The sequence below is a fragment of the Poecilia latipinna genome, unplaced genomic scaffold (assembly GCF_001443285.1).
Source record: "Poecilia latipinna isolate Pla-1442-1.1 unplaced genomic scaffold, P_latipinna-1.0 Scaffold8, whole genome shotgun sequence".
NCBI classification, from domain to species: domain Eukaryota; kingdom Metazoa; phylum Chordata; class Actinopteri; order Cyprinodontiformes; family Poeciliidae; genus Poecilia; species Poecilia latipinna.
The window spans coordinates 837063-864811 of NW_015112624.1; the positions used below are offsets into that span (position 1 = coordinate 837063).

The 27749-nt window shown below is 39.6% G+C and overlaps 1 protein-coding gene across 2 annotated transcripts in view; it reads right to left on the reverse strand.

The window, feature by feature from the left end:
• dock5 (dedicator of cytokinesis 5) overlaps positions 1-27749 on the reverse strand; it is a 74904-nt gene that overhangs the window by 9691 nt on the left and 37464 nt on the right. For both annotated transcript variants that reach the window (XM_015028310.1, XM_015028317.1), the window contains exons 15-44: positions 27481-27579; positions 25889-25961; positions 25651-25754; positions 25229-25409; positions 22180-22277; positions 22005-22094; positions 20486-20586; positions 20248-20382; positions 20006-20117; positions 19667-19737; positions 19312-19418; positions 19012-19148; positions 12634-12729; positions 12373-12471; positions 11810-11980; positions 11590-11690; positions 10038-10096; positions 9615-9769; positions 8363-8448; positions 8028-8184; positions 7072-7112; positions 6906-6996; positions 6684-6803; positions 6344-6433; positions 6001-6105; positions 5534-5675; positions 4839-4920; positions 4629-4713; positions 3648-3734; positions 3381-3557 (exon numbers count right to left, since the gene is read on the reverse strand). In XM_015028310.1, the coding sequence (XP_014883796.1) occupies positions 3381-3557; positions 3648-3734; positions 4629-4713; positions 4839-4920; positions 5534-5675; positions 6001-6105; positions 6344-6433; positions 6684-6803; positions 6906-6996; positions 7072-7112; positions 8028-8184; positions 8363-8448; positions 9615-9769; positions 10038-10096; positions 11590-11690; positions 11810-11980; positions 12373-12471; positions 12634-12729; positions 19012-19148; positions 19312-19418; positions 19667-19737; positions 20006-20117; positions 20248-20382; positions 20486-20586; positions 22005-22094; positions 22180-22277; positions 25229-25409; positions 25651-25754; positions 25889-25961; positions 27481-27579 (3252 nt within the window). The remainder of the gene's footprint in view (positions 1-3380; positions 3558-3647; positions 3735-4628; positions 4714-4838; positions 4921-5533; positions 5676-6000; positions 6106-6343; positions 6434-6683; positions 6804-6905; positions 6997-7071; positions 7113-8027; positions 8185-8362; positions 8449-9614; positions 9770-10037; positions 10097-11589; positions 11691-11809; positions 11981-12372; positions 12472-12633; positions 12730-19011; positions 19149-19311; positions 19419-19666; positions 19738-20005; positions 20118-20247; positions 20383-20485; positions 20587-22004; positions 22095-22179; positions 22278-25228; positions 25410-25650; positions 25755-25888; positions 25962-27480; positions 27580-27749) is intronic.

The window sequence follows — 27749 nt, forward strand, 5'->3', positions numbered from 1 at the left end:
CCCCCCCCCGACTAATTTAATGGTAAACATGCGGTCATTGTCCATTAGGAAGCTCCATTTGTGCCGGATCTTTAACTTCCTGGCTGAAGTCTTCAGTATTTCCACTTAATGTTTTTTTTTCTTCATGGTGCCATCAAGTTTCTTTGCCTCCAGCAGGAAAACACCCAACGTTGTCAAGGCGGAAAGGTTCCTCTTTTCCCCTCCAAACATAATGCTGGTCATTATGGACAAACGGTTCAATTTTAGTTTTATCACACCAGATATTAATGTCTTTGACTCCGAGTTCATTTACAAACTGCAGCTCGTCTTTCTGCAAGCTTCTGTTGCTTTTTGAACTAATGACTTCTTCCTCTCCGACTGGCTCTCCAGGCACTTCTCTTATTTTTCTTTTTTACTGAGGATAAAAACTTTTATTGTCCAGCCTGCGTCTTTATAAGGTCTTCTGCTTTCGTTCTGGAGCTGATGCTCACTTGTCTCATCATGATACTTTCAACTCTGGGGAACAAAACTTGTTTCCTTCCTAAACCGTATGAAGGCTGGATATTCATATGTGGTCTACAGCTGCATATTATTATTATTACTAGAACAACAGGAAGTGGAAGACAAGGATGAAATAGTCTTCTGCGCAACTGTCGTCTCAATATCTCGGCTTACATTTCTTTAGATTTTTTGTCATGTTAAAAAAAATTGTATATCTAAAGTGTTAAAAAGTACATAAATTGTTCCTATTTATATCTAAATTTATCATTCAGGAACTTACAAAAGTCGTGATATCACTATCTGGGCTTTCGTAGAAGATTCCCAGTCGTATTAGTCTTACTATATGCCTACTTCAGGATTAAAAAGAAATCCCTGTAAATATGGTAATTACTCCAAGATTTAGCAAATAAACTGTGAATCCTAACAAACCTAAAACCAGAAAAGGTTGGGCTGATTTACTGTCAGATTGTAACCAAAAAAAAAGAAAAAAAAAAAGAAGAAGTTATATCTTTTTATACATTAAAAATAAATATCTGGTTTCAACCGTATGCTTGGTTGAAAAAGAAAAAAAAAACACAAGAAATGTAGGTTTCAGCCTTCTTGTTCTTCATCCAGAAATCTTCTCCATCACTTATTATTCATCAGAGTAAGAAGGAGAAAGTGTTCACTGGAGTAAAAGCTTTTGGTACCGAGTGGTGGTTCGATATTGTTGTGGACATAAAAACATTTATTATAAAGGGAAGCGGAGGATGTGAATCTGGAGGAGTTGGAGAGGACGTTACTGTCTGCTACAGTAGCGGCAGAGCGGCGCAGCGGCAGCTACGAGATCAGTTCAGAGAAATAGTTTCGTGTCAGTCGGCATATTTCTATCAGGAAACAAAAGATAAAAATGTAATTCTGCAAAAGCAGATCTTAAGAGAATCAATAATCCTCTCCAGTTATTCACTACTGAGTACCTTTACTTTACTCCTTTAGCAGAAAAATATTAATCCAAAAACATGCAAGGATTTTACAAAAGAACAAGTGGACAGGAAAGTTCAAATACAGGATGGTGGGAGAAAAGACTGAGGGCCCAGATTAAACATCTGAGTGATCAATTCGTGTGTTTGCTTATGTCTGAGCAAATATGAAATAAAATTGGATCGAGTCTAGGCACCAAGTTAGATTTAGAATTAGAAATATAAGTTTTTTTAATGGTTTGTTTTCTTCACCACGATTAAAAAAAAAAAGAGTAGAGGAGCTACTCAGAGTTAAAGGAAACGCCTAAATTATCTAGAGAATACACACAGAGCTGCTATTTGCAGGCAGTAACGCTAATCATGCTAATTGATTAAATAATAGGCAAAAGACGGTTTGAAATGTCTCTAGCATGAACCGGTAATTGTTTTAAAAAGAAACATCTGTCAAAATGTTTTTTTTTTATTGCGTGACTGAGTAGCAGCAGCTCTGCTGATATAAAGGCATTGAGGATCCGTCACTTCAGGCAGATTCCTGTTCAGGTATGAATAAGTTGATCCTTTCTCCGTGTTACGCATTTGAGTAAATTTTAGTCTTGTGAAAGGGAATGTAATTCTTCTTTAATCATGTTGTGTTTGCATAGATAAAGCACCTGGAAGATTTTATTGTGTTTGCAAAACTGCAACCTAGGGCTGTTTTTGAGAATAAAAAATTAAATTATACGTTTAATTTGCACATTGCAATGCAAAGAAAAGTATTTTTTGATTGACAGAAAAATTTAGTTAAAATCTGAGAAGTCCACAAAGACAGAGATCAGAAAATGGTAACCAGATCTCTAATCTAATTAGTTAGAAAAATTGACAAAAATTGAAGAAATTGAGAATCAGCAGAATAGGATGTAGAACATGACATTGAAAATATTGCTAAAACCTCGAAATTAGGCAACAACTTTTCCCTCATTTGAATGAAAAAAAATAATTGTGACCACGTTGCACTGATTTAGTTCTTAAAAGTTAGTTGGTTACACAATACCTGTAATATTTATTTTGGAAAATATTGAAAATCATGTAACTTTTGCATTAAAATCAGAATATTTCATAGCTAATTTAAGCCTGTGCTGATCTTAAAATATTAAAATTGTATCAAGTCAACCAGTCCCCATGGAGGCCAGAAACTATTTCTGATTAAATTCGCTGTCCTTAGTAGGTTGGTTCAAGCGTCATAACATACATCCAATTATTGTTCATTAATGATGCAGAAAGGCACTTAACAGAAAAAAAAAAAAAAAAAAACATATAATGGGAGCGGATTTCACAGCTCAAAATGCTTAAGGCCTGTCTGTTTGTTTGTTGGCTAAACACTGAGAAATTACTCATTTTGTTACATGGCACCAATTTTCTTTTTGTAAAAAAAAAAAAAAAAAAAAAAAAAAAGTGATAAAAAAAAAAATATATCTCTGTTTCTATGTTTAGAGTCTAAACTGGGCTACAGGCTGACTCAGTTAAATTACGCATTTGGTTTGATGCAGTCCAAATTAAAATTAGCACCTTGCGGCGGCATGCCTCTCCAGTTCACACTCGGTGCCACTCAGTCTGACCTTTTGATTGCTAAATGTCAGCGCATTAGGATTCTACCCAGGCAGACATCCGCGTGAGATCGTGTTATTACTACCTCACGACTGTTTAAGACTCAACCGAAAAGATGTTTGGAAAGGTCAAAGTGCCAGCGCCCTTTGACCACCAAAGTCAAGTGTGTGGAGTCTGAAGGCAAAAAAAAAAAAAAAGAAGAATCAATTAATAAAGTCACTCGTGTTTGTTCTGTAGAGATTGAATAAAAGAAAGGATATGTGCATAGATGACATGAAATATTTAAGGATCCAGTCACTGGAGGCAGAAAAAGTGCACTCTGCAGCAAATCTGTCAAATTAAATCACAAAGCCAGACCTTCTCGTAGTTGGAGAAGCCGCCCATGACGGCGGGGTCGACGATGCCGCTGAGCATCATGGACAGCGGGTTGATGGACAGTGACCGGTCGCAGGCCTGCTGCTGCACCAGGTTGCTGAGCTTCTCGTTGGCCATCTCCATCGTTTCTATGGCGTTCATCAACGGGCTGATCTCCTCCTGACACGCGGACGAGCATTCGTCATTAATAACTTAAGAAACGACAATACCACAACACAACATGATTTAGGAATGAGGGCTGCTTCTCACCACTGAGACGGATTTGACTTCAAACCATTTGAGGATCCCAGGGAAGTGGTAGGCGGTGATGTAAGTGGTTCTCTCAATCCACATGGTCTGTGGGGCGGAATATTAATACAATGCTCAAGGGGTAAAACGTTCATTGCTTTATTCATTTAAAGACATTTTGTTTTTTGTTTTTTTTTGCTGCTCCAAATTAGTGTTTTTCCATCGTCTTAGGGTGTTTTCACACCTGATGGTCCGGTTGACTCGGTTCAATTGGGGACCAAAATTGCAACGTTTGTTACATCTTCAGCTGCGCTGTGTCAAACGAACCAAATGAATCGACAAAATTGTTCTCCTCCCCGTCTGTGGGGGGCGCTGCATCAAAAACTAACGAAGGAAACAACATGTAAACCTCTGAAGAAGACGTGAATGCGAAATGTAAAGAAAAATGGAGTAGCGTCAGATTACGTGGTTGCTCAGTTAAATAGTTATAGGGAAAGAAAAAAAAAACATTTGATTCGGACTCAAGAGAATTTGAGGAAAGAAAAAGTTGGAAAAGGAAAAAGGTGGCAGTAGTGAAACAGTGATGGATGAAAGCTGCCGTTAAAAACTAAAAGAAGAAGAAGTAGTGTCGGATTTTAGCGGTGGCTGGGTTTCTTTTTGTCTTTGGTAAAGACACAAGCAATTTCTCCCGCTGGCCTTAGACTCTCACGTTTGTTTTGGCTGTATTTACCCTGAATACCCTGCAATATAGTTCACTTCCTACTTCTGGAGCGGTCTCCAGTCCTATGGCATTAAAAACATACGCATGCAAACTGGGACCGAGGTTTTTAGGCGGACCACGGTTCGCTTCTTTTGGTCTGCATCAGAGTTGAGTTTGATTGTTCACGCCTCCCCAAGCGAAATCTAGTAAAACAAACTGCAGTCCAACTGAAGGAGACCAACCAGGGCTGGAGTGAACTTTGCACCCTCACAGCCTCAAAAATAAATGTAAAAAGTGCTCACAGCAAACTCGTTGTCCGGGTCCTTTTCACCTTTCCTGAAGGGCCTGGAGTACTGGAACTGGTCCACTTCATTGTGTCTATAATAGCTGCAGGGGAACGAGAGAGGACAGCGATGAGTTAGCACTTTGTTCACAGGACTACACCCCCACCTGCGCCCCCACCCTGGGATTGAATAGGAAATAAATCAGCCTTTAAATGTTGTGTCACGCACTTTAATATCTGCTCTGGAACCCCCTTGTCTTTGAACCGTTGTGGCACCGTGAGAACAGGCTTCACAGTGAAGCACTGGATGTCTGTCCAGTTCAGTTAGGGATAAAAACCAGAAACAACGGGTGAGACGAGACGAGACAAATTGCTCTGAATCATTCTGTGTGGTTTTTTTCCCTCTTTTTCTTTCTCGTTGGAAGTTGCGAGGCTGCAATTAGATAGAGTGGTACTCGAAGCTGAATGCTTACAAGGGAAGATGAACACACGTCGTACCGAGCTGGTACAGTTTATTCTGAGCACAATGCCTCGTCGGGATTCATCTCTGTTCAGCTTTTTCATATTTTGTCACGTTAAAACCACAAACAACTTATTTTTTAAAATGTTTTATTGTTTTTGGGCCATCGTTTGTCTTTCAGGGTTTCGCTAGAACTGCTTTGTACATTTAGATGAGATTTTTTCCCCCTCATTTTTCATCGCAAAGCGGCTCAAACTTTGAGGTTTCACCACAAATTCTCATTCTCATTTGGGTCTGGGCTTTGACTGGGCCATTCTATCACATGAATATGTTTTGATCTAAGAAATTCCATAGCAGCTGTAGGTGTTTTTTTTTTTAATTATTATTATAAAAACAGAGAATATTGTGATTTTTAGGGAGAAAAAGACTGGGTAACTTTTAAGTGCTTGACTTCTGAAGGATACGCTGCCCAGGCGAGTTGCAGATGTCGTCCCCAGGGGGCGCTGTGCTCGTCATCCGGACTGCGTTTGGGAACTGAGAGAGCAGCTTTAAGCTGAAATCTTCCAGCCACTCGTACTCTTTGCCTCGGTAGATGAACATTTTGTTCTGCAGGATATATGGAAAAAAGGGGAAAAAAAAAACAGACATTGTGTAACCAAAGCCTATAAATAAAAAGAATTGTCATCAAGGTTAATTTACATACTTAATGAGGTTGTGTGTGTGGGGGCAGGGGGTGGGGAATGATTAAACCTTCAACGAGACTGCATTCATTCTGACATTCTCTTGTGGCATCAAGAAGCCAATAACCTTTATTGGAATTATTGCACGTTGCCCCAAGAAATATTTCAAAATGCCAGCCCGCTGCATAAGCCCAGCAATATGAGGTTGTCTCTAAGTCTCCATTTATTGAAACAGGTAATCATTTTCTTACCCTGAGGAAAGAAGGGAATCCAAGGCCATAATATCCGACAGCAAAGTACTCTGGCTGCGGCCGCATGGCGTGCATTATTTGCTCGTAGAACTTGGCTTGTTTTTTCTGCAACGACGAAAGGCGTTGAGACGGCATGATGTAATCAAGTGTGTCGCAAATATATCAGCGGTTACAAATTGAAAAAAGAAGAAGAAGAAGAAACAATTACAGCACAGCTGAAAAGAAGAACGCCCTTTGTCCTTGTAGGCAGTTTTAGGTAAATCTCTTTAAAATTTAATTTTTTTTTTTTTTTTTTTTAACTTTAAATCTCACGCCTTAATTGCAGAGCGTGCCCCACTCTTACCAGCAGCTCGCTCAGCTCCATGAAGTCAAACATGTGGATCTCGTGCATCTTGGCCAGCTGCTTGCCCAGCTCGATGGCCTTCTCCCACATCTGACAAGACAGGGGGTGCGCTCAATTAACACGGGGGTGGGGGGGAGGAACCATAAAACACCAGCTTAGAAAACCGGAGCACAACCCAGACCGCCACCTGCCTCCAGCTGCACGGTTAATAAATGGTCGGCCGTTACGACACGGCGTCTTGCAGCGGGAGTCTGGGCTGACGCAAGCTTCCTTGTGGGTTTCGCCATGCGACCACAGACTAAGCTAAAGATGAGGCTGTTTTGTCATGCTAAGCAGTTACCTTCCCCTTGTCCAGGTAGCATATGATCTCCTGGAAGAGCCTCTCCTTGAGCTCCTGCTGGGTCCAAACGTGCTCCCCGTCCCGAGGGATCAGATGAGGGGCGCAAGGTTTGTCTGACCACTGCAGGAGTCAAAAGACAGAAAAACTGGTTGAGCTTAGACACTGAAAGGAAGATAAATATATTTTAAAAAATAATTTCTAGGAGCCTTTCAAGTAACAGACCTCCAGTAGCTCAGCATGCAGCAGCAGCGTGTATGCGGCCTCCGTGTAGTTTTCACAATCCAGATGCAAATCTCGCAGCTTGTACAGATAGCTGGTTGAGAGAACGGAGAAGTTAGAGGCAGACGAGGGTAAAAACGAACGTCCTCGCCGATTCCCTCCGACTCACCGGATATAAATGTCCTCCCTCTTCTTTTCTTTGTAGAAATTCTACAGGCAAAAGAACAATTTCATTAGAAACACTGTCTTAACCTCTTATTATAATTAAATGAGTAGTTTCAAAAGGGATTGAGATTTTTTGAGGTAAGAAGGTTGTGATGGAAAATCTGTTAGGGAATGTGATGGATTATTTCACAACGGAAGCCATTAGCTATTTATATCAAATATGTTATTATTTTTTTAAGAGTCATGAAAAAAAAAAGTGTTTAAGAAGTTTTAAATTTGCTTGTCTTGTTTTCAAGTAAGAAGAAAGGATTGGACTTTACAATGTAATTAAAATGTTTCCATAACTTTTTTTTTTTAACTTTAATGTTATACGACATCAGGAAAATATGCTACTACTAATAAATTCCTTATTATTCTGCAAACAAAATCTAAAAAAAAAAAATAGTCATTTCATTCACCTTTAACAGTAAAATACTGCCAAAACACAAAATTCACAGATAATGCACAACAGGATGTTCAGTGAAAAGTTCCTAAGCGGTCAGTATCTTACACAAACTTAATATTAACTACCTGGGAATTCAATCTCTTCCTGAACATGGTCACCCCGCTAATGAATGCATTCAGTTTTAAACAGGAAAATGCCTGATACCTCTTTCTTCCTCCAATTTTCCAGACTAACGTTTATGATAATAATCTGTGGAAGTAGCGTCTAATGCAAACATGGGGACGGTTTAAAAATTCACTAGATTCCGTTTCCTTTTTAAGACGAGGGTTGTTTTAAAGCGGCAGACTCCTCCTGAAGCAGCAGCCATTAGCACCGGCATCCGGGACAAACCGATCTGGACTTTTAACAAAAGAAGCAGCCAAGAGAGCAATCCACAGACAGTTTCTAGCAGAACCTGACAGTGACCAGCCCTTCACCCCCTTCCGGCGGGAGCGGGCTGCAGGCCTGCGGCTCACCAGCACGTTGACGGTGCAGCTCATGCGGTGCTCTGGACTCTCGTCGTGCGTGATGGTGCGGTACGCCAGCAGGTTCTCCAGCAGGCTGCTCAGCAGCAGGGCCAGCTCCTCTCCGGAGTGGGACAGGTATCTGTGCCGTCTGCAGTGCTCCAACAATCTTAAAAAGCAAACAAGCAAACACCCAAACACCGTGAAACTCAGGAAGCTGTTTGGCAGCCGACTCAAAATCACATGTGCTGTGTAGGTCGCTATGAATTTAACGAAGCTTTGCATTGACACGGTGTACTTCAAAGACAGAGAAATACTCTCTGTTTTGCTCTCATCCTCTGCCTTACATTTTCTCCAAGAGGACTTTGTACTGCTCATCTCCTCGACCTCCTTCGACTTCTTGGTCCAATTTCGTTATGAGTTCATTCTCAAACTGCAAAGTAAAGAGGGAAACCAGAGGGAAGCGTTTGTACAAATAAAATGATGCACTTCTTTCTTGTAGCTGGATCCCTGGTAGTTGCAATTTTCCTGCATCTATTCCTCCTGGGGTTCAACATAAACAACTAGAAACGCATTAAAAATTAAAAATAAAACTACAAAAATAAACAAATACAGAACAGAGGGCATAGATTTTAAAAAATGAATAGAGAACTATAATGAAAAATGTTGTATGAAAGGATATTCACTTCAATATGTCAAGCAACTCCTACACACAATCGATATAACACAATAGGAATAATTAAGTATGGTTGTTTTTCTTGTAAATGCCTTTGAAATTCATTCTTCTGATGCATCTCTAATATAATCTCAGGCAAGGTGAACATAACTCTACATGATCTCGACATCTTCAGAGACTTAGTATGAACCTCTGGAAGCATAAATCTCCCTTCGATCGCACGTCTAGTTTGATAATCATGAACATTAGTACTAAGGCTGGACAATAAACCAATAATATACATCATGATAGACACATGATCAATATCAATATTGACCAATATTAATATTATTGATAGAATATTCTATATCTAGAATATAGAATATTCACTGAACTTTGATTCTGAACCGCACAGCATTCTGGGAGATGTAGGCAGAGAAAAGGAGTTAGCCGCGCGCAACCTCTCAGTGAGCTAAGCTAGGTTGGCGGCATCGACTAACTCACTCTCTCTCTGGTTACCTAACAACAGTCTGTTGGGTAACTTGCGCAGCAGCAGTTTCAGGTTTCGCTACTATGCCTCATAACCGTTTAAAAATGTTTTAAAAATTATGTGGCAACAAAACTATGGACACAATACAGTTTTCACTCCAAAACAAAAAAACCTAGTCAGTAATTATCAATGTTGACTGATATGAAATGCTTGTATCATGACTTTTTTCGGCCACGTTGTCCAACCTTAATACTAAAAAAAAAATTATTTGGAGTATATAATCTCTGGTTGTTTTGAACTTGTGTTTCTTCTAATATCATTTTAAATATAAACCTGAATCCAACCCTGAACCAGGGCAATTTAATACGCATCACGTTTTGCATTTATCCCTCCCCGCTACCCCAACAAAAAACAAACAAAAAAAAAAAATCAGATTCCCGAGGCGGAGTCTTACCGTTTCAAAAGTGCGCGCTGGGCTGAAGTTGTGCTCGCACTGCATCATATCGAAGAAGATGGGAATGGTATCCTTCCTGAGCTCCGGCTCCGGCACCAGCGTGACCTCCAGGATGGGGCCGACCATGGAGGGGATAAACTTCATTTTGTGCGGGCCTGAGGGACGGCAAATATTATCGCACAGAAATATTACAGCGTGACTTGAGAAGGCAATATGCTGCCTCTTCACGTCTCGACAAACAGAGGAGGAATCTAATAATGTGCCCCAGAAAAAAACCACCACCACCACCAACAATGACAACATCAGCGGCGGCACACTTTCTGAAACTGGACAATAAAAAAATATTGTCTCGTTATTCCCCTCGCGTCACAGCCGGCCCCCTGATAAACAGCGTCGACGTTTTCGGAAGGACAAAAAGCTCACCGATGTTGTACCACATGTCTCTGATTCTGAATCCCATGTCCTTCCTCATGTCTCCGTATCTGAAACACATTCAGATCAAGCAGCTTGATAAACCTCCTGTCTTCTAAAGTAATAAAAAGCCTTAAAAATCTGCCCAATGAGCCACGTCTCTTTAGATTTGGCCATCGGTTTTGGAGCACTGTCTTGTCTGAACGCCCAGCGACGCCCCATGTGACGTTTGCTTGTAGAGATGACCAGACTTTTATTTAACATTTCTCCATTTCTCCCATTAAAGAAAAGGGCCCACAGCATCACAGATTCTTCACCGTGCTTCAGAGCAGCGTACGGTGGTCATTATCCACGATGTGAAAGAAAGAAAGAAAAAAAAAAAAAAGATTCAAACCACTGTCAGACACACACACGCACACAACCATCCATGACAGTATGCTAAAATCTCACGGGCAATGTTTTTTCTGAAGTATAATTTCTGAGGCAACAAGAGCAATCTTTGGGATGGATTATTGTTATTATTATTACTGAGTGAGAAGTGCAACAGTGTGCTTTTGTTCTGTACTCTTTATTCTTTTTCTTTTTCATTTTTGCTGCTTATCTTGTACTGCTCACTTCCTTCTATAACAATGGAAATTTCCCACTTGTAATTAAGGATATTTACCGCCAGGATTGAACTAGCCCAGAAACAAATCATGGAAAATTTTGAAAAAATGGATATTAAATTTAGTGCAAAGTTTTGAGACAACAATTAGCAATAATTTATCCCCGAGATTCATCTCCATAATCCATAAAAAAACACTTATGGATTATTAATACCCTGAGCCACAGTGAAAACCTCTCTCTTCTGCTTCAAGCACAGAACCTTTTTTGCAGGTAGGAGGAGAAATGAGAGGAGATCAAATGGCGAGGAGCCATTATAAAATAGGGGGTACAAATTGGCGAAGAAGCAAACTAACCCACAGCTGTTCATAGCATCTCATTGTTGCCATGGAGACTTCAAGATGCCACTTTTTGCTGCGGTCACCAGAGAGTGAATTTTTCTCAGATTTTTCCATCACGCTGCACATGGTGGCAGGATAAACACGGGCCCTCGTCTAGCTCCGTTTGTCACAGTTTCAGGTTTGTCTTATTTATAGTTCCGACTTTAGATACATAAGCAAGTTTAAGATTGAGTCCATTATCTTTTCGCTGCTTGAATATCGGATCAGAGCTGCGGTACTTGGAGGGCATGTTCTCTTGTCTCTCCTGCTTTGAAGAGTGGCTAAGAGAAAAGAGCCTGTGGTTTTTATCAGGGAATGAGGGGCTAATGGATCACTGATCAACACTCTAATGAACTTAATGTAAAAATGTTTCAGCTGCATTTACTGAAAGTGGAATTAGTTGATAAAAAAATAAATTTTCCTTTTAACTATTACACTCAAATTACAGGTTTGACTCGTCCATATTTTTATACGCATCATCAAATAAAATAATCTATTTATCTTTAAGGCTTTTTCCATATTTTTATCAAGAATCGTGATCAGCACTGAAACTTTTAAAGATTGCGTGTAAAAGATCTCACTTGTTCAGGATCTTAGTTCGTTTTTCCTGGGAGAACGATTCCAGCTGCAGCGTCTTATGAGTGAGGAAGGCCACGGTCAAATGAAAGTAATTATTCCAGAGCTGCAATAAAAGTAAAACACACACACACAAAAGCTTTTAAAATATTGATACAACCGAGGACCAAACCCTGATCTGTGTTTAATAAGCGGTCCGTTCCGCTAAAGGGAAGCGCTGCGGACCTGCAGCTCAAAGTGCACCGGGTCCAGGAAAAGCTTGTTGAGTACGTCCGAGTACTGGTTGATGGCCCTCAGGAAGACCTGCATCTGCACCAGGTTCATCACCATCCAGTCGGCAGGGAACACGTTCCCCATGAGGTCCTTAAACATGATGAACGTCTCCATCAGGAAGTCCTAAAAAGAAAGAAAGAAAGAAAAAAAACTGAGGGTTCAGGGAGGGGGGATAAAATCTTTACTGCAAACGCATCAGTTCTGTCTCTTAAAAGAAACGCATTGAGTAACAGCGGAGAGATCAAAAACCAAACACACACACACGAGGTAAATCAGCTGCGCCACTCCTGAACGTCACTCACACACACTCCGCCCCCTCCACCCGCTACCTCCACTTTTTAGTTTAATAGAGGTCCAGGAACATCCTGATTCTGTCAGTTTAATCAAGTGCATGAAATGTCTGTAATCAATATTCCCTTAAGGAGCAGTAAGTGGCCGGGTTGCTTTATTGCCCGTTATTGATGGGATGCTCCGGGACACGATGCAGCCGACGGCGGAGGAGCCGAGACACTTACAATGATATCCTGTCTCGTTTTGAAGGTGCTGATGTAGTGGGTGTAATGCGTGTCATCCATTTGCTTCAGGATGGCCGTCATGCAGGCGAGATAGTGGCCCTGCCAAAACAAGTGACAGCTATTACTCAGCGGATCTCTGCAGAAAATCCCCTCCTCAAAAGGCAGCGTTTGCACAACAAAAGGCCTGCGTCGCGCTAATTCGCCGCGTTGCTCGTTTTCTTTTTGTTTTTTGTTTTTTTTCAGGAGCGTGGCGCGCCTTACGATGAGCGGCGAGGCTCGGTCCATGCTGATGACGGTCCGGTTGACCCTGCGAAGGAGACGCTCCATTATCTGCTGGATGTGGACTCGGGTCGGACCCTGAGCAGAGAGAGAGAGATAGAGAGAGGCGGAGAGAGAAAGGAAAACGGTGATCAGCTGAAACATGTCGGTGTTAAAAGGGCCACTGCAAACCAAACATCAGCGTGTTTTATTGAGATTGTTGTGTGATAAGCCAATCTAAATTAGATCAGAACTGGGAGGTAAAGGGACAGAGGCGTCATGTGTTGCAAATTCAAAACTGCAAACCTCGGTGGGCGCTAGGAGTCCGGCCTCCCTGGTCAACATTTGCAGAGGCACAATTTGCTTAAATTACAGCTTGAAGAGCTTTTGGGATTCGTCTCCGCCACACAAGTAGAGACGGATATCTTTGCTCGGTCTCTGCTGCAAAACTGAAGCTCAGTTAAACTGTTACCAGCATTTTTATATCTCACTTGGATTCAGGTCTGAATTTTGACTTGTTTGTTATAACACAATAATATATCAGCTCTCAACCTATAGGATCCAAGTAATTCCGATTATTCTATCCATCTTTCTTTAATCAGAAAACAAAACTGGCAAATTGTGTGGATTTTTCATTTCATCACTTAAGCCTTTCCTATACAATATTAGAAATACACTAATAGATGCAAATAAATACCTAATTATATTTAGTTTAGTTTTATTGCCTAAACTGCAATGCTACACTCGTCTAATGTATGCTTAATCGTTTGTAGCAAAGAATGCAGCTGCAGCTAAAAAACACTTCTACTAATCTGTTGACTATATTTTGGATTAACAAATTAATAATTAGACGGCATAAGATGCTTAGTAAGAGGTTTTGTTTGTGTGTTTTATTTTTTCTACAGAAGCTAAAACTTTGCCATTTGATGAGTTCTCAGTTTTTTATTTTTTAATCCTAATTGGGAAAAGTGTATTTTCATGCAGTTTTGGCTTAATTATTGCTCTGACTGTGTTCTTCCAGAAAATGGCCTTTTTTTTAGTCTACACTCGAGTTAACGATTAACTGATTGCTAAATTTGTTGACAATTATTTCAATGATTAATCACGATTAATCGTTTCAACTCTAGTTTCAGGTCTTCTTCTAGGATTGCTCTGTGTTTTATCGCCATTCATCTTTCCACCAACTCAGACAGATGCCAAAGAAGGCATCCCCCACAGAATGATGCTGCCTCTACCATGTAGTTGCATGTTTGTTCTGTTTTTGGATCATGCATTGCATGCTGACGTTTAAAGCTGAGGACATCGTTTTATAACCTCTATCTGCTGTGTTTCTTGGCCTACATAATGGCAACTAATGTTCTATAAAAAACTTCTTAAGCCATCTGCTGTACTGTTTTCTATCTAAGGGAATCGGAGGAAAAGTGGGCTGAATGTACATGGTTGCCATGTTTTTTCAGATTTTTATTTGTGAATAAGTTTAATAACAGAGCGTTACCGTCTGCTTTATAATTTACACAACTTTGTGTTGGTTTAATCATAAAACAGAATCAAAATTTCAGCAGTAGGATCAAACTAAAGCTCATGTCTGAAACCCTCAAGGATTAAAATAAACGAGCCACAAATGGAGGGAATGCTGAGAATTATCGGTAACTTCATTTAAAACAATCTCTTTTCTAAATGATTTCTAATCACAGGTATGTGCAATAAAAAATATTTTAACTCTGAGATTTCAATCTGCCCCGATGAGAAGCAAAACAGTCGTCTCAACCTCAGAAGGGCGGCGATTAAACAGTCATTATATTTATAAAACAATGTAGAAATTAATCTACATTAATATTTTGGCAGCGGCTTGCAGAGTCAACTTCAGCAGCTACAACTTGATGCAGAAGTTCTCTGAAACTCCCCCCTTTTTTTTCTTTAAGCGCGTTTTCATTTCTCATGCTTGGACAACATTTCAATCAGGTCTTAGTCTGGACTTGGACTGAGGTTACGGCAACGCTGTGATTTTTTTTTTTTTTTTTTGTAGATTCCCTGCTGCACTTTTGGGATCACTGTCCTGTCGCCTGACCCAGTTTCAGAAAAGCCTCCGCTGTCGCACAGATGGCCTCGCATTTCGCTCCAGAAAACTTTGTTCCACTGGACTGTGTCTTTGTCTGCAAGGTGCCCGGGTCCTGTGGCGGGAAATCGGGTCCAAATCATTAACTCTCCGTCACCTTCACAGCCGAGGAGCTCACTGCCGATACGCTGTTTGTTTTCAGACAGACGCGGCCCTCGTTTCGTATTTATGTGCAGAATGTTTATTTTCCCCCAGAAGTGTTGTCGATTGGTTCAGATTCGACTTCACAAACGTACACTTTCAGTTTTATTCACGGAGAAAAGAGGCTTTTCTTCTGGCAGCCGCTGTACACATCCCATCTTCTTTTTCCCCACATTTGATATGTCGAGTCTTGAAGGAATTCATTTGCAGCTCTTTGGCTTTTTTCCTGGGAATTTTCACTGAGCATTGCACGATCATGGGGTAAAATTTGCCTGCTGTATTAGGATGGACCATCACATTGATTCAAAATGGACCAAGCATTTCCCAGATAGACCAGCGGCCGACATGTTTTTTTTCTTCTTTTTTTTCTCAAACCATCTTTCCTCTTTAACCTTGGGTTCCTCACAAACCTAAATGTTGTGAAATGGGGAAGTACCAGTCTCATTAAAAGTCTGTTTGATCAGCATCCTCTGCTCTGAATGCAGAAATAAGCCAAATCCTCCACGGCATTTTAAGCAGTATTTTATATTTTTTTTTACTTTAAAGGGCCGGTATTGCGTATTTTTGTGGCACATACGGTCATTTTATGGCACAATCAAGTAACTACGTTACCTTCAGTAGTTATGAACATGCTGTATAAAACAAAAGTTACTTTTAATTTGACTTTGCATCACAGCTGTCTCTGCTGCTTTGAAATTGGCCCCTGTCTCTTTAAGAACCTCTTGCTCTTTTTGACACGAGTCATTACAACAACACTTCTTCATGTTGTCCACCGACGTCGTACGCAAGCGCTCTTTGGAGCTTAGCAGACGTGCAGTTCCACCAGGTTTTATCTTACTGCTGCTGCCGCTGGTCTAGAGGAGCAGTGTGAGGGGGGCTGAGGAGAGGGGTGCTCTGTGAGGCTGGGGGCTCGGCTAAGGATCGAAGCTCCAAGGAGAAGCTTTGGGTAAATAGGCGACGCATTGATTGCCACGGGAGATTCAAGGATTCCCCTTTAACAGATAATTCAAAAGAATTCATTTATTTCACTTCTGATCTCATTTCGTGTTTGAACTTGGTCAGGTTGCTTGCAATGACCCGTGTGTTTGTCTTGTGCCCTATAGTATTATAATTATCTTTTTTTTTTTGTTATCTTAACTGCTACTGTAAATCAAATTTCCCTCTGTGGGACATTAAAGGCCTGAATTGTATTAGAGCAGAATGGAACAGAACAGAATATATTATTTGCACATGGAAACAATACAGACACCATAAGGCTGATAAAACAGCAGCATCTCCAATATCACATTATAAAGTTAATAGTAAGCCAGCATTAAAAAAAAAAAAAAAAAAAAAAGAGTCAAAAACAACACAAATTTATAAGAAGCAATAGAAATCACATGTCATTTGAAATTAGCATTATTTTTAAGCGTTTTCTAAAAGAATGAATATTACTAGTGGGTTGAATAGCTGGTGGTAGGTTATTCCAAAGAGAGGAGCCTCTATAATTAAGTGTCCTTCGCTTAATTACTGTTCAGATGCAACAGTGTATTTTTGAATAATCAGAGTAATAAGAGGGGAAAAAGGAATAATTAGGAAAAACATTTTTGTTAAACTCCTGAGAAATCAGTAGCTAAATGCACAAATTTCCACAAAGAGACATATCAAAAGGGCACATCAAGTCCAGTCCAAGTATTTAAGTATTTATATATAAATAAGAGCAGATGAAGGCAGTCTATTTGAAAAGTTCATAAAAAAAAAAAAAAATTCAATTTTTGTAATCTTTGAGATATGATCGACATGCAGCTCCCCAAACATTGAAATATATTAGACTTTTATATATCAAGCTATGATGTAATGTCAACATACAAGACGGTTAATAATTGCCATCAATTTTACCGTCTTTCTTTTTACAAGTTCATTATGTCGTCTTCATCTTAGTTCATAGTCATCCACAAAAACTCCTCAGAATTTGGTTGGAGGCTCTTGGCTAGTTAAGAGGATCAGCAGATGCTTCACTTCTTTAAACGTTTCAAGGTTGGACTTAGTTTTTCTCAAAAAATAAATAAATAAATAAAATAAATAAACTTTTATATATATATAAATATATATAGATAAATGCATATATTTTAAATTTAAAGGAATAAAGCATGTTGTGTTTTTATAAAAACATGTTTATTTGAAACTCTACGAGGGCTTCCTGCTCTGATTGCTCACCCTCTTGTTCAAATATATCTCAAATCCCCTTGAAGACAAACCTCCCTTATGTGTAACGTTCAAAGTGTTGCAAACCGCAGCCTAAATGAATAGTGGCTCTGCATCATCGGCTTTTCCCTTCAATAAAGCATGCTTCAACTCATGCTATGTGCAGATAAGCAAGAACCAAATAAATGTTCCTTTGCATTTAGACGATTCGAGGGCCTCTTATCGTGTTTATCTCTTTGATACTTCTGGTTCATTTCACTCTGCGGCAAAAAAAATAAATTACTATTCAGCTGCGACTCTGGATTCTTGCCGGGCAGCTGGGATATCTAATCCCTTCCAGCATGGTCGGGGTTTGCCTACAGGCCTGCTTCCCAGCGGAACTTTTCCTGGATAACCTCTGAAGAGAAGATGAATCATCTCCACGGGATCCGCAAAACAACGGTTTTTCCTCTCGGGTCCCTGTGGATGTCTGAGTGCCTTGGCCGCGGCGCAGGCAGACGCCGTGAGGATTAAACACACTTTGCCCACCGATATCCAGCACAACAATCCTGCTACGAGCCGTGGCGGGCATTTTTATCTGCACCCGGATGGGTAGGGAGCCTTAAGCATGAATTGGGTGTTTATGACCGTAACATAAGCTCGCAGTTAATCAATCTTTAATCTGAGTCCAATTATTGAGCATTTATTTTTAACTAAAATCACAGGTGGCATAACTATTAATACCTTTTTTTCTCCCTCTCTCTCTCTTCAGCTTAAAAACAGGTATTTTTATTTGGACTTATTTTGAGCGCCGAGACCTAAATCCGACAAGAATTTGATTTTGTTGATTTGGCCTTACGTTTTGGTTTAATATACACTTGATGGATCTTTTTTTTTTTTTTTTTTTTTTTTTTTTTCAGATTCCAATTCAAAATGTTGGTTTTTCAAAGAATTTGCGACAGCAAGTAGGTTTCCAGGACTTTTTGAGCCCACAGCGTCACAGATCCTCTGCCGTACTGAACTTTGAACAGGAAATGTCCAAAGTTCATCCTTTGTTTCATTTGAGTTAAATTGTTCTGGTCCACTTTGCAGAAAAAAAAGCAGCATTCAAGCTTCTGTGCACCACAAATCTGGAACAACCTTCCAGGAAACAGCAAAACGGCCGAAACACTGAGTTCCTTTAAATCAAGACTGAAAACCCTCCTGTTTAGAGCTGCTTTTCAAACATAAACATCTGATGATGACGATTTTAATAATGGTGTGGGACAAAATGTAACGTCTGTTATTCGTTTCACAATTGGTTTCTGTGTGATGCGTTTATGATGTTTTTCTGATGTAAAGCACTTTGAACTCCCCTGATGCTGAAATGTGCTATGCAATAAATGTTGATGAAAGCCTTGATCTTAACTTCATCTGACTGAAGACACACAGGTCCAGTCGAAGTCAAGACTTTTGCATATTTGCGTTTTCAATGGAAGAACTGACAAGTTTTGTAGGGTTTGGCATCATGGTCAAATAACCAGAGTGACGTATAGACAGGGTCTAAAGATTGTTACAGAGATCATGATGCTGCAGGTCCTCCTGCTCACCCTGGTTGGTGAGGAGACAAGCAACAAATAGCTAAAAGAAAAAGGCCTTGTCCCTTTCTGCTCTGCTGTGAGAGAGGCCTGAACGACAGACCTGCCCAAAATGCGGCTAGCAGTAGAAATCCCACTGTTGCCAACTTTGCCACTACGATTAGTAATGCTTCAGAAAAAAAAAAGTCGGCATCAGTCGGAAACAGCAGGTCAGACTTTTTAAACATCAGCGATTGACTAGAAAATTGCAATGTTCTTTCCAATTATCTACATCAGAGGAACTAAAAAAATAAAGAAATAAAAAAGGTAGCACCTCTCTAATTCACACACTTAAAGCGTCTTCCATAATTTATGCTTCTATCCGTGGCTTTTTAAACTCCTTACCACATCTTTGCGGTCCAGGGTGTCCAGCACAGTGCTGAGCAGCTGGACACAGGCCTCATAGTCGGGTTTACTCGAGTGGTCATCCAGCTGCCCACTCAGCTGGTCATTAACCAGCGGCAGAAGTACATCGCGACAATCTGGAGCCAAAAAGAAAAGACAACAACGGCATTTTTAAAATCAAACCATAAACTTATACTTGAGCTTTTCTACCCCCCGCCCCCACCTCATTCCTCCTGTTTGAAATCCCAATATGTATTTTTTAGAGTTTCAAAAAAAACAAAACAAAAAAAAAAACCTTACCTGGTTGCTTGAAAAGGTCGCTCTCAATGATTTTACACATGCAGCCCAGTTTCTGACGCACAAACTGCGAGTCGGGGATGCTCTCGATGAACTTTGAAAGGAGAACGCTGCGAAGAAGAAGAAGAAGAAGAAGAAGAAAACGGAGAAACGAGGCTGTTGTGACAATCACAATGCAAATCCATTTCACAAGTTGTGATTATAGTCGCTGAGAGCCAATGAGGAGCACACACAGGACACCCCTGATTTTACAGTGCCGAGAATTAGAATAACACCTTTACTCTGAAGTAAGCATAATCAATTGCGCTGAGACAGGCAATTACCATTTCCTGTCGCGCAAAACCCTCTGGAGAGTTACCTGAGCTCCACGGGATCAAACACAGTCTGGATGTCATTAATGATGCTGGGGAGGTATTTCAATATTGCCCCCTGCAACAACAACAACAACAAAAAAAAGAAAAGCATCAGACTGGAGCTTGGGGAGGTTTTTACTCTTTTTTTTGTTCTCTAGTAAAACAAACGGTGCTTTCCCTCAATTTACTGAAAGCGCCCACAGGGAGTTCTCTTCATATTGCTGTCAGTTGCACAACTTTTCAATAACATCCATAATGGCACGAGGTGCTTTCAGCAGGATTACTGACTTCTTCATGCAGAAGTCAAAAACAGACAGAAAATAAGCATAAACTGCACACTTTACCTTTATCTTCACTCCCTCGTCCAGAGGTCTGTCCATAAGCGTGTTGAAAGACAAGAAGAGCAAACGTATGGAGTTGGAGAAAGCGCCCGGATCTTCACTGTTCTCAGGAAATCTTTAAAAAAAAAAAAAATTAAATTAAGATAAAAAGGAAACCAGACTTTTCTTTCAGAAACCAGACCACATTTCAGAAAGCCCTTCTTCATAAAATATTCCAATGCAAAGTGAATTCATGCCCCACATACCTGAAGGAGAGGACTCTGGACTGCACAATGAACCTGAACAGATACTTGAGGGCTTTGAGGGCTGTGTAGAGCCGCTCTGTCAGGGAGGGCTCCTCTGGATGGCCCACGTAGTAGTTTAGCACTTTGGTGAGCTTCCTGAGAAAAAGGAAGAAGCCTGCTGTTAGGGGCTGAGGAGGAGGGTTGCTTGCTAATTTGAAGAAGTGAAGCAAAAAAGAAAACCTTGTGCAGGTGAACTCACCTGTAAGCCAAAGTGGCGCTGAAGTGCTTGCTGATGTACGTTTCCAGGACGGGATTAAAATGCTGGAATTTGATGTCCCCAATAAGTGTGATTATGAATACCTGGTGATAAACAAGAAAGACTGTAAAAAAATAAATAAATAAAAATCTGTCTTTTATGTACACCGTCCTCCACAGTCACGGCCAACTTGTGTAAAAATGTCTACAGAGTCTTAAATTCATCTTTTATCACTTTCGCATAATTTTACACAGGAAATATACTGCAGTTCTTTTACCAGGGTTGGGGTTAATCACAAAAAGCCAAACTGATGGCTCATTTTCAGCTTTCTGGCAAGATGCTCACTGTTTTTATTTAATAACGGGTCCGCAGCATCACAGATCCTCCACCGTAAAAAATAAAAACACTGGGCATAAGGCTGTGTTGCACATCATTTCAGTTTTTTTTTTTTTTTGGTGAATATGTACAAGCAGAATTATGCAAACTTTCAAGCTTTCAAATTCCAAGCAGCAACCAATAATTTAAAAACGAGCAAAAATGTAATACCTGCCAATGACGTAATTTGAACAGTTTTATGTAACAAAATCAATAACAGTGACTTTGCAAAATATGTCATGTTTTTTGAGCCAATGACATAACATTTTGTCACTTTGCAAATAACTATAATAAATTTAGGTCACATGACTAGGGTTCTGTTAATCTAGATTTTGTTCAACAAATAATTCTTAATTTGGCCCCAGAACTTTTAATGAGTGCAGCATATTACAAAATAAATGACAATACGACCATGTCAAAAAATATAAATAGTATGTTTTCAAGGGGCACAGCCCTATTAATGACATATTTGACTTTATAAATGTTTAAAGAACTTTATTGATTAACTTATTATATTATTGGCAAAATGTTACTGCCTGAAAAACATACATCTAACTAGGTGAAGTGATATTTATTAGTGCTTAAGTTACTGCCTGTATTACATTTAAAAGTACCAAAGCCATTATAATGTTGGCATTACGGACTCATGTTATCGGTACAACTGTTAGCATAGCAACGATAGTTTCTTTTGCTGCCCAAATCTTTTGCCGATGAAGCAAACGCGCTCTCTGATTTTCTTTGAATCACCAAATTTGCAGCTGCAGCCAAAAGGCAGCCTTCACCGCGAGAGGGGGGAGGACATGATATTTAAATATGGAGCTGACAACAACCATTTTCTGGCTTTTTCTTCTTGAAGGCATTCAGCTGTTTACATGAAAAATGCAGGAAACTTGCTATGCAAGATTTAGGGGGGGGGGGAAGGGCTGAAAGAGAAGTTCAAATCCACATCACTTTGTAGAAACAAGACAACTGCTTTCTGAGGTCATAGGAAGAATCTGTTTTTGATGCCTCACACTTTAGCCTTAAATCTGTGTAAGGAGCAGAAGGAAAACATCCAAGAGCAAATCTGCATACTTTATCTAACAACTGGAACTTTTTCCCTCCCCCCTCTCCCCCAACTCATCCTGCATCTTCAATAAGGACTAACCAGGGCATCAAACACCAAAGTGTCATAGGTGTCTTTTTCTGAAGTCTCCATCATGATGTTGAACAGAGCGTCAAGAGTGTCCTGGAGAAACTGTGGACAAAACAGGAACATGTCACACAAATGCCATTCAACAGAGCAGGAAACTGCTTTTATTTAAGCACATGTAAGAAATTACTTTAACAATCTCCCCTCCTTCCACTTCCATGAGCCTTTGCAAGATTTGGTCCAGATCCTGGGAATTGGACCTCCAGTTCAACAGACCCAGCAGATCCACTACAGAAAAAACAACAAACAAACAAAATCAAAATACATCGACAGTCAAGTAGAGGCATTGATAGGATCTTTAAAAAGTTGAGTTTTTATGATACAGCAGCATAACCAAGGGATATGCTGCAAGTTCTAAGGTTTTATGAACTGATGTGAACTAAATATAAAATGTGTTCAAGTGAAGTTTCTGTTGAATGTAGTTGGAATAACAGTAAGAAAAACTTTGGGGTTGGAATAATGAAAAAGTCACTTTGTTTAAATAGCAAATGACTTAGGATTAATCAGAATATTTGAAGTATTCTTTGTATCTCACAAAGGATGCTTGCAAACAAAAGTGCATATCTATAAATTAATACCAAATAGACGCACTGTGCAGTATAGCTAATTAAATGTTTGTTGTTGCTCATTTTGCATGATTTACAGTATCAATATTATCGTTTTCAAAGTCACGTTTTCCTTCCACTCAACCTTCCATTATTATACCTAAATATAAGATTCTTTAGTGACTTACTTACCCTAATTATGGAAACAGACAATGACTGCTGAACAAGTGTTACGACTGCAGTCTTTCATGATTGCACAGGTTTTAACATTTCTGCATTAATGATCACTTCTATTGATCTTATGTTATATAGTTTTTTTTGTTTTGTTTTTTGGAGAAAAGTGTATTTTCATTGATTGCAAGCTAATATAATCAAAACTAACAGAAATAATCACCAGAAAAATGTCACATAGTTTCACTTATTGAATTTGATTATAAAAAATGATATTCTAATTTACTGAGATGCACCTGCATGCTCACACACCGTCACAGAAGTGCAATTTCTTCCTCATTTTCACAAATGACCTCTTCAGATCTGGAAGCGTGGCGCTCCTCTGCCTCTTTTCTTCATTTAAACAAGGAGCTTGCAAAGCTACAAAGCTTTGGTTTTCGTGGATGTTGCTAAATTGCAAAAACACAAAGTTTTTGTTTTTTTATATAATCTATGCTGAGATTTTATATAAATCACTACAAACGAGCCTCTTGACGTGTTTCTTCACCGATAAATGCAGTTCTGACGTCTCAACTTCTGCTGCTGCACAGTGTGAAGTTCCAAATATGCGAAGCAGAAGTTTTCCTGTCATAATTATTTTACTAAGGAATCCTGCTTCATTGTGATCATTAAAGTAAAAGTTTGGTTGGATATAATATTTAATAATTTATCAAATTATTAATTTTTTATTCAGATTTTTTGGGGGTTTTCTTTTTTGCTTCTTCAGCCACCTGGCACTAATTTATGAATTATTCAGGCACAAAGTTTCTAATCGACTAAAGTAAGATGCTTTTCTCACACTTTCTGTCAGGATTTTTGGAGGACTTTCTTTCTCCCTTATTTAATCTTTTTTTAAATAGACTTATCACACCTTCTGTCCTCCAGTTGTCAGCTCTGCTAATTTTGTAAAGCCTGTAGTTGCTGCACAATATGACCTGGTATAAAAGGTCATGTCAGAACAAAATCTAAAGGAAAACTTAGAGATTACCATAATGAAGAACTGCGAGCGAGAAAGTCTCCTTATTTACATTTTTTCTCATCTGCTCTAATAGAAAAAAATAATCATTTATTTTTATAAGTTATTTCAAAAACATGAAAAATATCTGTTATTCCAGCAGCAGCAGGATTAAGCTTTCTCTCCTCCACCAGACTCAGTCACATTTCTCTGGAAACCTAAGAACGGTTAGTTACCTTCTGCTAAATCTTATAATACCCGATCTAAGTCACTTTGAGGAAAAAAAAAAATCCCCTGCTGTGGATGTTCACGCTGTAAAAATGGCAACATGCGTCTTTAGCACAGAATCGTTAGCGGCGGCTTTTCTAAAGAATGACTATAAAATACAGAAGAAATGAAACAAATGTGTTTCTTAAATACATTTCAAGACCTTTAATGGTACTTTCAGAGAACAAATGCAGGTTTCAAAAGATACGCTGAACATTTAGAAAGACTCTTTCCTTTAATAAATTAAATGATCCTTTTTGTCGACTGCTTTAATTAACTGCTTTCTATAATTGTGACAAACAATCCAAAACAGAAGAAATCAGTAGGAGGGCACTCAACGTTTCCCAGCACTGTATATTTAACATTTTTCTCTTCCTGAGATTCACCGCTGCTTTGAAAAAAAAAAAAAAAAAAAAAAAAAAAAGCATTCTGAGCTTCAACCATTTACGTCCAGGTCCAACTTCTCCCCTCCTCTTTCAATCCTGCGCAGCTGAAGGTCGCCTGTTACAAATTCAATTACGCTAATTCTGTTAAACGTCGGAAATCTAAATACAAATTTAATTAAACTTGCAGCCGGTAACATCGTCGCGTCAGCGTATTATTAGCAACTCACATTGTTTTGCCGGCATTTTAAAGAGATCTGCATGGCGGTCGCAGCTTCTCTTGCCGTCCTTCACAGAATGTCTGAAGGTCATTTGAGCTGGTTGCAGCTTTTGTGAAGTAGATGAGGTTTGGAAAAAAAAAAAAAAAGATTCTAAAGCACTCAAGCTTTCCTCTATGCTGTTGGTATGGCTTTTATTAAAAGTGCATTCATGTTTTCTCTAACTGTATAGAGCACAGAGTCATGAAAAAGAGACCCTCCTCCACCTGTCGCTGCACAAACATGTCTAAAAAAGGCTATGAATGTGTCTCCTACTTCATCAAAGTGACAGCTCCAACATTTTTCAGCGAGGACATGAAAAATCCATGCAAAATACTGCTCAAATATAAAAAGTAAATGGAAGATTAATAAAAGCAAATCTAAGACCTAACTAAATATTGATGTGATTAAAAGTTTAAGACCTTGCAGAAATCTTGTCCAAGTTATCCCACCATAAATAAATTAAAAAAAAAAGTCTACATATGTATTTCTGACAGAACGCCTGTCGATCACCACCGAGCCACTTCAGCACAGGTAAAATTAGAGATGAGCCCCGCCGTACCATTCTGGGTGAGCTTAGTGGAGCAGGTGAGCGTCGCGATCTGGAAGCTGTCTTTAGTCACTGGAATAACCCCTGAATGGTGGAACGGCTTCCCAGTTTGCCTCTGAATCTGCTCCACTTCGGCCGAGGTGGCCGGCAGGCTGAGATAAACCTTTGCATCGTCTGCCTTTTTCACATCAACCTAAAAACAAAAAAATAAAAAATAAAAAATTCATGACAGGGTGAAGGATGAATAATGAAGCACATTGATCGATGGAGATGTAATCTCATATTTATTGACCAAAAGAGAGGCCCGCGCATAATCCACCTGCCAACGGGCAGCTATTGATGACACCTCGTTGCATAATTAGGATAATCACGCTCATCTTTTACGCTCTGTGAATTTATGATGCGAACACTCGAGCGCCGTCCTGGAATGCTACCTTGTAGACGAAAAGCTCATGCCTGCCGTCTTTCAGCGTGGTCCCGTCTCCTCTCATTAGCTTGACGTACGCCATGCCAAAGGGCTTCTCTGATTTGTCCCTGGCTGAAGGATACACAGGAGCATGAGACAGAAAGGAGCGGATTCACCCCAAGCTATGCTTAACATGGTGGCAGGATCTGCCATAGGAAACATAAAAAAAAAAAAAAAAAAAAAAAAAACACACAGGAGTAACTCACAGTCCTGGGAGGATCTGTGTCGGAACATCACCCTCAGGTGGCAGCGGCACACGTCTTCAATGGGAATTGTCACCTTGCAACAACGTGGGGGGAAAACAATAGAAAAGGTGTCAGATTGGTATGACAGGAACATTAAACACATGTTTTCTCTCGAGAATTATTTGGCTACACGTAGGTATCCCAAAAAATTAATAAAAGCAAGAAAAAGCAAAAGGATAAAGGAACATGAAGTGCAGTACCAGCTGTATCTGTTGACACATGTCCTAAAGATTTGGAAAAATTCAATGTTTTATTGTGGTAGCATAATATCACACTGAAAAAGAAATATATATTTAATATTTGAGTTATTCACATGGTGGGGCGGGGGAGGATCCTATGTTGAGGAATCACAGTTTTTTGGCGCAATTATTAGTAGACTGAAAACCCCCGTCAAAAATTAAACCTGGATATATTTTTTTAATTCATACCTGAATTTATACTTTAACATGATCAGAGTTCCTGAGGAATACCAAAGACTAATCCATTTCTTTCTGTTCCTGTTGCGTATAAATATCACATTGCACTGAGGCCAATTTCTTTTGCCCCTGGCTACTCCGCTGACCCATATGTGCGCTCCAACCATGGATCACAGTGAGGATGGCGAGAGAGATGAGAAAACTCTCCAGAGTTCACTAAAACCTACTGCTAAGCAGGAAGGAATGGCAGCTGAATTTAATTTTTTGTTGTCGCTTCATACGTGTATAATAAAATTTCAGTCTTGGGGTCACTATTCCGATTCAATTAAAAAATATTTTATTCATCCCAAAAGGAAAACGAAATGTTCCCACAACTCCTATCAGCCGAGAATCTTCAAAGAGACACTGAGGATGTCAGGTAGCAGTCCGTTTTCCAACAAATCTGAAAAGGTCTCTGACTGAAGACACTGCTGTTGTATGAAAAGCCACATGACTCTCGTGACACGCCAGCAGCTCAATATCCACGAGACGGAGACGATATTTAACATATTATGGACTACACCGTCAGTTTTTGACCAGCACTGCTAGCCCACCTCGTTTGCTTTTGCCACTCCCATTTAAACCGACTGGATATTATCCAGTCTGTTTCCCAGCAACACTCCATGTGGGTTTGCTGCGAAACGAAGATGAGTTTGTGGAAAAGCTCTTCAAGTGAGTACAGGGGAGGACGTGTAATTCTTCTCTGAAGGCTCTGGGTCCATTTTTAGAGTGCAAAACATCAAGAACTCCTTGAAATATTAGGACATTTTTTAAAAAGAAATCTAGATAACTACCAGCAGTTATGACTCAATCACGACTCAAAACATATTTCTAAATGTGAGGACAGCGTTGGAGAAGATCAGATCCCTCTCTCTGTATGCTTCTGCCTCATGTTTTTTCTTTATATTTGATAAAACATGCTTAAATTAAGGGCTTTCTCCCCCGAAATCTTAACCGTGGGGATCGTACGATAAAAGATTAATTGGATTTCGAGGCTTATTAAACCTCTTTAATAGGAGAGCTGATAAATCTGATCTACGTTTATTAGCAGCTACTCTGTATGACGGGTGCAGTGCCGGTCCTGACAGATGAGCTTACCTTCACCGTTTCGTTCCAACATGGCTGCTTCACCTGGTAGTAAATGACAGACTTGTACTCCGTTATGCCGTCGTAGCCGGCCCCGGGAAATATCGCTTTCTGCCGAAAATTGAAAAGAGAAGAGGAGTTTTACATGACCGGAACGCTATCAGAGCTTTCTCTAGTGCTGCGTTTGATATCTACCTGCTTTGACCAAAAAAAAAAAAAAAAAAAAAAATAAATATTTTTATATATATTTTTAAACAAAAAAAAAAAAAAAAAAAAATTTT